Source organism: Odocoileus virginianus, chromosome 13, assembly GCF_023699985.2.
Source record: "Odocoileus virginianus isolate 20LAN1187 ecotype Illinois chromosome 13, Ovbor_1.2, whole genome shotgun sequence".
Lineage (NCBI taxonomy): Eukaryota > Metazoa > Chordata > Mammalia > Artiodactyla > Cervidae > Odocoileus > Odocoileus virginianus.
The window spans coordinates 4353099-4365140 of record NC_069686.1 but is presented as its reverse complement, the minus strand read 5'-3'; the positions used below and the strand labels follow the sequence as shown (position 1 = coordinate 4365140).

Sequence of the window (12042 nt, the reverse complement as noted above, 5' to 3'; positions counted from 1 at the left end):
CCAAAAGCAATTTAAAGTCTAGATTATTTTAACAAAGAATAGATAAGGCGTGATAACAGTTTTGTAGCAATATTGCAATTCAGTCAGTGTTGACTAGGATTTTTTTACCTGACATGATGTTCTTGCTAAAAATTCTTAAATATAGGTTTATGCAAACACGTAGCAGCATAGTTAATCCTTATGAGATGTTTCTTAGTGATGTACTTATGTTTGTGAAGTGGTCTCCAATTATGAAGTAATAATTTTTGTTATAAATAACAATATTATAATTTGATTTGACAATTAAACACTATATGGAGCACATTATTTGCTTACTTTATTAGCTCAAATTAGTGGCTGCTGTCCTGATTTTACAGATGAGCAAATGGACTGAGAGGTGTACTCACTTAGGTAAGCTACTGCCTACCTAAAGCCACACGTCTAGGGAGTGGCAAAGATGGAATTTGACTGACTACAGAGCCCATTTATGGTGGAAGAGAAGAAAGACATTTTTAGCAAAGGTGTTGTGATACTGAAAGGCATGTCCATGGTGGTAAAAGTTCTTCTGTAGCCAGATATTATCAATGATAAATCCACGAACACATTGTCAAAATCTGTAAGGCTGGAGGTTTTAAGTAGAAGCCAGCCTTAGTTCTTTTTTCTTGAATTTATCGTCTATATATTTAGTTGATAATATTTTTTATATTTTAGTAAAAATTTTTTTAACTTAAGATGGAGCTAGGGGTAAACGTACCTGCCAGTGCAGGAGACTTAAGAGATGCAGATTAGATCCTTGGGTCAGGAATACCTCTTGAAGGAGGGCATGGCACCTCACTCCAATATTCTTGCCTGGAGAATCCTATGGACAGAGGAGCCTGATGGGCTACAGTCCATGGGGTCGCGAAGAGTTGGACATGACTGAAGCAACTTGGCACACACACATAGTTGATCACAACAGTGATCAACTAATACTGCCGAAACAGTATTAGTTTCAGCAATGCAGCATAATGATTCAGTATATTTGTAGATTATATTCCATTATAGGTTATTACAAGGTAATGGCTATAAGTCCTTGTGCAATACAACGCATTCTTGTTGCTTATCTATTTTATAAATAGTAGTGTGTTAATCCCATACCTCTACTTTGTCCCCCCAGCTTCCCTCTCACCTTTGGTTATCTTAAGTTTATTTTCTGTGTCTGTGAGTTTGCTTGTTTTGGGTATACATTCACTTGTATTATTTTTTAGATTTTATGTATAAGTGATCAGTATTTATCTTTCTCTGACTTATTTCACTAAGGATAATATTCTCTAGGTCAATCTGAGATTTTGTTTTGATATTTTGTGATTTGGAACTAAAACACATCCTCTGCTTTCCAGATGACAGAGCAAAATAAAAGAGCTATCCATGCACTAATGGGTATGGTGAATAGCATTTTATTCTAAGACCTTTGACTGTATTTTATTAGTATTAAATCTATGTAACTTGATAATATTAGAAATTAGTCATATAATAAAGTAAAAATTATATATAAGTAAAAATTTTCCTAAAGCCAGAAGCTGTCTTTGCATTATTTATTATTCTCACTTTCTATTTTTCACTATTCTCCCTTCTTTCCCTTTTAACTGGCAGAGAAAATAGTTATAATACTATACCTTATTAATAATATTCAATTTATTCAGTTTCAGGAAGAATGAATTTGTTGGCATGTTTAACACCTTTCTATCCATCCATATGTATGTATCTTCTAAGTTTTTCAGCAGTTTTGTATTGTTCACATGTTTTAAATGACATTTTACAGTATAGTGACATATGCTTTCTAGGATTTAATGTGCTGTGATTTTCTGTCTTTTCTAGTGTCTGTATTTATGCTGAAAGTCCAGGTGAATGACATCATCAGTCGTCAGTACCTGAGTCAAGCAGTTGTAGAAGTGTTTGTAAACTACACAAAGACAAATTCCACAGTAACTAGAAACAATGGAGCAGTGTTGATAAGAGTACCCTACAAGTTAGGACTCAGCTTGACCATTATTGCTTACAAAGATGGCTACGTGTTGACACCTCTACCTTGGAAGACCAGAAGAATGCCAAGTAAGCACTTAAATAGTGTTTTGCCTTCACTAAATGTAAATGATTTTTTACTCTTTGAGAATCGCTTGTTCTGGTAAACTGAAAATATGACTGTCTATGTGAAGCCAGTATAAGGAGATTAGAAAGGCATGCCAGTTTGAAGAAAATATGAAGGCCTTTTTCCTTCTACAGAGGCCTGAAGGAATCCTGAGAAACAGCTCTGCTCTGGCACAAAACTTGTCTGCAGGTGTGTGTGAGGGTAGGGAGCATGGCATGCCTATAGGATTAGGATGGGCCAAAGTGTTGAGGAAGGGACCTTCTCAAAAGGCAAGATGACCAGTTTAGATTTACCTGATGACTAATGAAGCCATTCTTGTAGATTCTTGAACACATGGATTTAAGTTGTTTAGAAACTGAGTTTACAGCATATAGGGAATAGGTCAACAGCAGGGCTAAAATAGATTCAGGGAGTCTGGCTATGAAACTGTGGCTGTGCTGGGGGACAGTAAGGCTAGCCTGATGTAAGAAAGGAGGTGAAAGGAGAGGTAAGCATACAAGAGGCATACTGGAGAAAGAATCAGTATTTATTATGGTAATGATTTTGTAATATATACACATATCATCCCATTGTACACCTTAAGGTTATATGATGTTAGGTGTCAGTTATATCTCAATAAAGCTGGGAAAAGTTGGTAGGACTTAGTATCACTAATTTGGAGAAGGAAATGGCAACCCACTCCAGTATTCTTGCTTGGAGAATCCCATGGACAGAGGAGCCTGGTGGGCTACAGTCCATGGGTCACAAAGAGTTAGACACAACGGAGCGACTACGACAGTATAACTATTGGATATTGGGGGGAAAATGGCCAGACAGTTTCCAGACTACAAGTCTGATTGGAAGGACGATCCATTAGGTAATCAGTCTTTTCAAAAATTTTATATTTTATTGTTCTTCTTAAATTTTAGATATTATAGTTTCATATTGGAAACATTTGAATTATTGAGCTATTTAAAATTAGATTGAGAAAGAAAATGAAAAATTAGATAATTTAATAAGATTCACATGAGTAGAATTCTAGCAAAATAATGAGTAGAAAATCTATATAGGGATATGGTTGAGATAAATTCATGGTCTCAAGTGATTTAATTTTTTTAAAGATAGAAATTAAGTACAACTATTCATTCAGCAAAAGTGAGAAAAACAATGAAAGAAGAAACCAGCTATTGGGAAAAGGAAATAATAAAGATAGAAGTATATTGGCATATGTTAGAAAAATATAAAAAAATAGTTGACAAAAATACATAAAAGCTTTAAAAATCATAAAAGTTATTGATAACAAATTTGATGGCAAATATCTTAAAAATCCAATAAAATGAACAATTTTGTGATAATGTAAATGATCATTGCTTTTAGATGAGGTAAATTAATAATCATGGGTAAAACGTTCTTGATAAAAGTAACTTCTAAGACTATAAGGAAAAGTACCGCAGGACATTCTAGCAAATCAATCAGTACAGCCTTGATCCTGAGACCTAACAAAGGTAATGCAAAATTAAATGCCCTCTTGTGTGCATACTCTTTCTCACTTACACACCCCTCTATAGATCAATCTTACCTGTAACTTGAAATGTAAAAATCCTAAGCAGAATAATGAAAAAGAATTTCACCATTATTTAAATATAGCCTATTGTCCAGACCAAGTAGGATTTTTCTTCTTTGCAGGACTATACAGATGTCAGACTTTATTAATTTTATATATCCATACTATTAGAACAAGCTGGAATCAGGATTGCCAGGAGAACTATCAATAACCTCAGATGTGCAGATGTTACCACTGTTATGGCAGAAAGTGAAGAAGAACTAAAGAGCCTCTTGATGAAAGTGAAAGAGGAGAGTAAAAGTCAAACGTTAGTTGCTCAGTTGTGTCCAACTCTTTGCAACCCCATGGACTTAGCCCACCAGGTTTCTCTGTCCATAGAATTCTCCAGGCAGTAATACTGGAGTGGGTTGCCACTCCCTTCTCCAGGGGATCTTCCCAACCCAGGGATCAAAGGTGTGTCTTCCACATTACAGACAGATTCTTTACTGTATGAACCACCAGAGAACATTCAAAATATGAAGATCATGACATCTGGTCCCATCACTTCATGGCAAATAGATGGGGAAACAATGGAAACATGACAGGTTTTATGTTCTTGGGCTCCAAAATCACTGCAGTTGGTAACTACAGCCATGAAATTAAAATTTCATGAAATTAAAATTGCTCCTTGGAAGAAAAGCTATGATCAACCTAGATAGTATATTAAAAAGCAGAGACAGCAGTGGTTTTCCCAGTAGTCGTGTATGGATGTAAGAGTTGGGCCATGAAGAAAGCTGAGTTCTGAAGAATTGATGCTTTTGAACTGCGGTGTTGGAGAAGACTCTTGTGAGTCCCTTGGACAGCAAGGAGACCAAACCAGTCCATCCTAAAAGCAATCAATACTGAATTTTCATTGGAAGGACTAATGCTGAAACTGAAGCTCCAATACTTTGGCCACCTGATGTGAAGAGCTGACTCATTAGAAAAGACCCTGATGCTGGGAAAGATTGAAGGCAGGAGGAGAAGAGGATGACAGAGGATGAGATGGTTGGATGGCATCACTGACTCGATGGACATGAATTTGAGCAAGCTCTGGGAGATGATGAAGGACAGGGAAGCCTGGTGTGCTGCATTCCATGGGGTCTCAAAGAGTCAGACATGACTGAGTGATTGGACAACAACAATTAGAACAAATTGGAACTAGCATGTGATAATATCAACAAGTGCTGAAATGTATTTTGTAAGTTCACCATTCATGCGTAACCAAGGATAAACTCTTTAAAAACTAGGACCACAGAGATATACTTAGGTATCTGAAACTCATACTAAGTATGAAATATTAGAGGTGATCCTACTAAGATAAGAAACTAAATACAGATATCTATATTATTTTACATTGTAGTAGAAGTTCTCATCAGAACAAAAAGATGTTAACATAAAAAAGAGGAGAGCTATTAGGAAGAATCAAAGCCATTATTTGTGGTTATGATCATATCCCTGGAAAACTGCAAGTGAGCACTGGTAAAAATCAATAGATGTTCTTACATACCAGAGGTGATAGCCAATTAGAAAAAATGAAAATAAATGCTTCTCAGAACAGTATGAGAAGGGAAACCTAAAAAAAAAGTGAAGTAACTGTGGAGAGGAGAATAAAACTACCAAATGTTACTGATAGAACTAAAAAAAAAAATCAACTAAAACACCGGATAACTGGAAAAATATTTTTCTTACCCTGAATATTGTAAAGATTTTAATTCTTCCCAGATTAATTTATAGATTTAATACATTAGCAAAATACTTGGCAAAAAAGTTCTTGAAGAATAAATGTGTAAAAATACATGAAATTTTAAGAGATTTACTAGAGGCAGTTTGAAATTCCAGATAACTAAAATATATGGCTACAGATTTACTGTGATATTTTACTATGATTTGTACTATAATACAAATCAGATACTAGTAGGTATAAAAAATATAATCTATGGTAAGGAACCATTATAAATCATTGAGGAAAAAGCTGAATATTCAGTAAGTAATACTGGAATATTTTGCTAACCATTTGCAGTAAGTTAATTTGAATCCATATTCCAAAATATATTGCTCAAAAAGTTCAAATGTGGAAAATTGTATTTAATATAATAAACTATCTTTTCTTAGAATGGTCTTTTTAAACTGAAAAGCAGTGAATGATGTCATAAAAGGTAAATTTCACTATAATTTTAAAAAGTAGGAAAAATATGTGAAGTAATAAGGAATGATATCTTTTATGTGCTAAGAATTCATTCATGTCAGTAAAAGACACCAGGGCACTGCCTAAGTAATATAAATGGACAGAATCATGACATAGCAGTTTTCAAACAGGAAATACAAATTAGAGAATGTGATAAAATATTTACCTTTCTAATCATTTAAGTATACCCCCAAAACATGCATTTCTTAGATTTTTCAGCTCAGGAAAGTTTTTAAGGAGTGAACATACTCAGTATTGACAGGATGGGCCTCCTCAAACACTGCTGGTGGGAGGAGAAGTTGGCAGTATTATCTGGATGACAATTTTGAAATATGTGTGTCAGAGTCTTTGAAATCTTCATCTTTGCTGGACATCTTTTCTAAAAACAAACATACCAATAAAGTGGACAGTTATTTGTGCACAAGGATAATGAGGCGAATATTCTGTAATAGTGAAAATGGAAACAGTCTACAGTATTATACAGTTTAAGTGACTCTTGATACTTTTTAAGAAACGTGACCTTGAAAATGTTATGAAAAGTTTCTACTGAGGGACAGAAATGATTACAACATTATCTTAAGTGAAAACACAGGGTGAAAATACTCTGTATACGATCTATCATACTCCCTCTTTTTTAAACCACAGGAAAAATCCAGGAAAAGCTACAGTGAAATACTAATAGTGATTGTCTCTGTATGATTGTACTGTGATGACTATCATTTTCTTCCTTTTCTGTATTTCTCAACTTTTCCAGAGAAGATGTACATCCCTTTTAAAATCAGAAACATTTATGTAAATCGAAGGAAGTCTGAATGCAAATTTTAATGAGATTCAGAAAGATTCTCCTCAAGCTTAATAGAAAAAGCTGTCAGGGTAGCCCCTTTCAACACCTGGGACTAAGAAAGCACCCAAGTGTGGGATCCAGTCATCTCAAGGTCCAAGCTATTATCCTACCACCTCCTCTCCAATCTTGGAACTCCAACAACTTGTCTAAATATTAATAATTTCTGAAGTAAAATTACTTTCATTGGTAGTCTTCCTTTTCTATTTAAGAAAAAAATTTGTTTTACATCCACTCATAATTTTTGTATACTTTTATATTTTATCCTCTTTTTCATATTCCCTTTAACAGTAAGCTATAATTAAAAGTATTCCCAGGCAAGTGTATTTTATCTTTTCTTAAGTGATTTAGGGGTATTGTATAGTTTCTGTTGATATTTAAATACATCACATGGAGGGGAGAGATCAATGAAAACTTGTACTTTAGATAAAACCTCAAAACCTTTTTCTTTTGCAGGATTGGTAAGCTTATCTGACTTGTTCTTGCTTATAAAATGATGGTCTTTTATCCCTTCCTCTTGCTTCTCATCTTGAAAGAATTGTTATCTTTCAGGGATCTGCACTTCCTCATCTCACCAGTCATTTCAGAGACCTACTCTTGTAGACAGGTTCGGCCTCATCCTGCCTACTACTAAAAGTTGCCTCTGGATCATGTGTATGTTAAACTGTTTCATCCTTTGCCAACTCAGTCTGTTTGGTGAACCACGCTGTGAAGAAGAGCATTGAACCTTTGTGTGGGAAGTTAAAAAAGAATGGATGTACTCCCCTTAAAGAACCTAAAATCATGAAGGCAAGAAAAAAGGTTTTAAAAACTATAAGGAAATAAGTAATGATTGTATAGAGTAAAGAACAGAGGGTTGTTTAAGCATTTAGCTTGACCATACACACATATATACATATATATAGGGTTAGAGAACATCATTAGTCACCTTGGTAGAAAGTATTGTATGAAATTTAAAAAAAATTTAGTAGTGATGCCCAATCTTCTCACTTAATTATGTTCCTCTTCTTCCCCTTTCTATTTTACAGTCATTCTTCCTTTGTTTTGAATTGCTTTTCCCATCACAGTTTGTTTTTCCTACATTTTTAGGGCCTGCTGGAGCAGAACTGTATTTGTCCCAGTTTTCCCTCCATGTCTAATAAAATATTCTAATTGTGCTATATTTCACAGTATATTCATCAGTTACACTTTCATTGTTCCCACAAAACCAAGCAAATATATGGCTATTTGAAGACACTATTTTAATTACTGGAAAATTAGCTGGTAAGTACTTTATTTCTTCTTAACTAGTAAGTAAACACTTGAAAGTGACTGTATTGTATAACTGTACTACTTCACCCATGGATCAATGTTGATTATAAGGTGGGAAAAATCTAAATTAATCTGGGATGACTGGTATTGACTATAAGTTGATCTGAACTGATTCTTACTTCACTAGCAAACTATAGCATACATATTTTTTGTGTGTAGTAGGAATCATTCTCTTTTATCATTTTAGCCACCCTCAATAGAGCATTTGACTTTTAGAAATACTGGAAAGAGTCTCTGAACTTTTTCCCAAATCACATCTCTTACTGGGCTTTGGTGGTTGGTGAAATTGGGAAAAGGACTCAGACCTTTGGGGCATCCTGTGACCAGGTCACCTTCATTCCTGCCTCTGACATTAATCTTGCTGCCTTCGAGGGAAAGGTCTGAGGCTGGGGAATTAAGTATCTGCTGAGCAGACATGATTTGCCCCACTCACATGTCCCAAGGGCAGGAATACAAGAAGCCTGATTTGGGGTGTGATTCAAACTGTGTTTTCCAACTCTGCTTAGCAACCTCGAAGATGATAGCTTTCATCCTCACCTACCTCCACACCTCCCTTAACTAGTCCTTAGGGGAAATCCCAGCATTTTGTAACTCTTACTGCATATTATGTAAAACCTCTGTAAGTGACAATAATTCACTTATTTCTTTTGGGAAATCTGTTCAGAACCAAAGCATAATAGGAATGACTGGTAAAGGCAGAAAACCTTAGAGTCCAAGACAAGAGTCATGGTAAAAAACAGTTTTTGAAATTCTTCATTTTTAGAAGCTATCCTATTTAGTCCTAATGTATTAAAGAAAACCTAATACTACCATTTGGAAAAAGCTGGGGCTTGATTAATCTTGGAGGAATTTACTGAGCGAGTAGTAGAATCTCTCACTCTTGCACTGATTTTGTGGTGCACAGCAGGATGGATGTAGAACTATGTGTGAAGGGTAAAAAGTAAATAGGACCTGCATGTGTGGAGAGAAAGGCCATTATCTTGAGACAGTCTTACTCCTTACTGGCCTCTTCAAACTCTTTCCATTGTTCAACTTTCCACCCCTTATTGTGCCTATTTTCAAATGAGTTCTCATTTCTGGTCACAGGATGGCTTTTGCAACTCCTGGACATACCCACTCACAGTAAATCTACTAGGGAATAGCATGTCTTTGCCCCTGGAAATCCAAGCAAAATTCACATTGTCTGTGCTCAGATGCTTAGTTGTGTCCTAGTCTTTGTCATCCCATAGACTGGTAGCCCACCAGGCTCCTCTGTCCATGGGATTCTCCTGGCAAGAATACTGGAGTGGGTTGCCGTTTCCTACTCCAGGGGATCTTCCCAACCCAAGGATCGAACCCATTCTCTTGCATCTTCTGCATTGGCAGGTGGATTCTTTGCTATTATCGCTGCCTGGGAAGCCCAGAATTCACATTGCATCTCGTTACCTGGTTGGCACAGGTTCCATCACTCAACAAATCACTGTGGTCAAGAGGATAATGAGATGCTATTGATTGCTTTCAGCCCATTCTGGCATGCACCAGTACCTCTACTCCTGTTGCAGAAATGAAACCCCGAATGTGCCACATGAGTCAGTGTGTGGTTCTCCAGAGTGAAACTCAAAGGTGAAGAAATTCTGGGCAGATGAATCAAGCTCAAGCAGACTCTAGGCTAAAGGTGCCTTGTGTGATCTAAGTTCAGTTGCTCAGTCATGTCCGACTCTTTGCTCATGGACTGCAGCACACCAGGCATCCCTGTCCATCACCAACTCCCGGAGCTTGCTCAAACTCATGTCTATCAAGTCGGTGATGCCATCCAACCATCTCACCCTCTGTCATCCCCTTCTCCTCCCGCCTTCAATCTTTCCCAACATCAGGGTCTTTTCAGTGAGTCAGTTCTTCACATCAGGTGGCCAAAGTATTGGAGTTTCAGCTTCAGCATCGGTCCTTCCAATGAATATTCAGGACTGATCTCCTTTAGGATGGACTGGTTTGATCTCCTTGCAGCCCAAGGGACTCTCAAGAGTCTTCCCCAACACCACAGTTTCAAAGCATCAATTCTTCAGTGCTCAACTCTCACATCCATACATGACCACAGGAAAAACCATAGCCTTGACTAGAAGAATGTTTGTTGGCAAAATTATGTCTCTGCTTTTTAATATGCTGTCTAGGTTGGTCATAACTTTTCTTCCAAGGAGTAAGTGTCTTTTAATTTCATGACTGCAATCACCATCTGCAGTGATTTTGGAGCCCCCAAAAATAAAATCTCTCACTGTTTCCACTGTTTCCCCATCTATTTGCCATGAAGTGATGGGACCAGATGCCGTGATCTTAGTTTTCTGAATGTTGAGTGTTAAGCCAATTTTGTCACTCTTCTCTTTCACTTTCATCAAGAGGCTCTTTAGTTCTTCACTTTCTGCCATAAGGGTGGTGTCATCTCCGTATCTGAGGTTATTGATTTTCTCCCGGCAATCTTCATTCCAGCTTGTGCTTCATCCAGCCCAGCGTTTCTCATGATATACTCTGTATATAAGTTAAATAAGCAGGGTGACAGTATGCAGCCTTGATATTCTCCTTTCCCGATTTGCAACCAATCTGTTGTTCCATGTCCAGTTCTAACTATTGCTTCCTGACCTGCATACAGATTTCTCAGAGGGCAGGTCAGGTGGTCTGGTATTCCCATCTCTGAAGAATTTTCCACAGTTTCTTGTGATCCACACAGTCGAAGGCTTTGGTGTAGTCAGTAAAGCAGAAGTAGAGGTTTCTCTGGAACTCTCTTGCTTTTTCGATGATCCATCGGATGTTGGCAATTTGATCTCTGGTTCCTCTGCCTTTTCTAAATCCAGCTTGAACATCTGGAAGTTTATGGTTCATGTACTGTTGAAGCCTGGCCTGGAGAATTTTGAGCATTACTTTGCTATTGTGTGAGAGGAATGCAATTGTGTGGTAGTTTGAACATTCTTTGGCATTGCCTTTCTTTGGGATTGGAATGAAAGCTGACCTTTTTCAGTCCTGTGGCCACTGCTGAGTTTTCCAAATTTGCTGGCATATTGAGTGCAGGACTTTGAGTTAAAGAAAGCGGCATTTCTTGTTAATTCAGATCTGAATATAAAATAATCATTATTATATGATGTTAGTAATGTTTTAGAAATAACTGGTTCACTTAGAGTAACATGTCCTGACCAATAGTGCTGTGCTTACTGTGCATTTGTTTTGTTTATTTGCTAATGAGATTTCCTTTTTCCAGATGCCAAATCTCAACCAAGTGTTCAGTTTTCAAAAGCCTTAATTAAACTACCCAACAACCATCATATTAGCAATGTTACAGGCTACCTTACAGTTCTACAGCAGTTTTTGAAAGTGGATAATTTTCTGTATACAACTGGCATTACTCTCAATAAGTCAGGTATTTCCTAATTTTTATATAATCTATTTATAAAAACAGTACATATTCAAATACTATTTATTTAGATGTTTGATATTAATTTACACTTTGGAGGAGACATCACTTTTGAAACATAAACAGTTATTAAAGTGTTTATAGACAGTCCTTTTATTCTAGTACATTATGAAAGAGATTATATCAGAACCTTATGCATAAATTACAAGTTAATGGGGAATTTAATTTACAGGGTATTTTTATTCAAAGGAGGTAAGCAAACTATAGAAAATAGTAATGTTTACTCTAAAATTTTGCAAATTTTAAAAATGCATTTAAAAGTGGAAATTTGATTAAGAAGTTTAGACATATGATTTGACCAATCATTCTTAAATTGATCAGAAGTGTCAATAATTGTTGGAAACAAAAAAGTTTGTAGATTGGAGTGAGCAATTGGAAATTTTGAAATATTTGAAATACTTTTGAGTAAAAGGGTAAATATTGAAAAAATGTATTTTTCAGATTCAGCAGTAGTAATATATAAGGCTGTCATGACCTAAGTTAAGGAGGTGATGGGATTTTATATTTTATTTAACAATTAACTCATGAATGACCTCTGTTAAAGCTGTATCTTTCCTCTGTACATCCACACTTGTTCCACCATTTCTACCACTTGTTG

The 12042-nt window shown here is 36.1% G+C and overlaps 1 protein-coding gene across 1 annotated transcript in view; it reads left to right on the top strand.

Moving 5' to 3' along the window:
• The window catches only part of FAM171B (family with sequence similarity 171 member B), a 73789-nt gene that overhangs the window by 45808 nt on the left and 15939 nt on the right, over nt 1-12042 (top strand). Inside the window, exons 2-4 of the mRNA XM_020911898.2 lie at nt 1837-2070; nt 7868-7960; nt 11232-11390. Coding sequence (XP_020767557.2) covers nt 1837-2070; nt 7868-7960; nt 11232-11390 — 486 coding nt within the window. The remainder of the gene's footprint in view (nt 1-1836; nt 2071-7867; nt 7961-11231; nt 11391-12042) is intronic.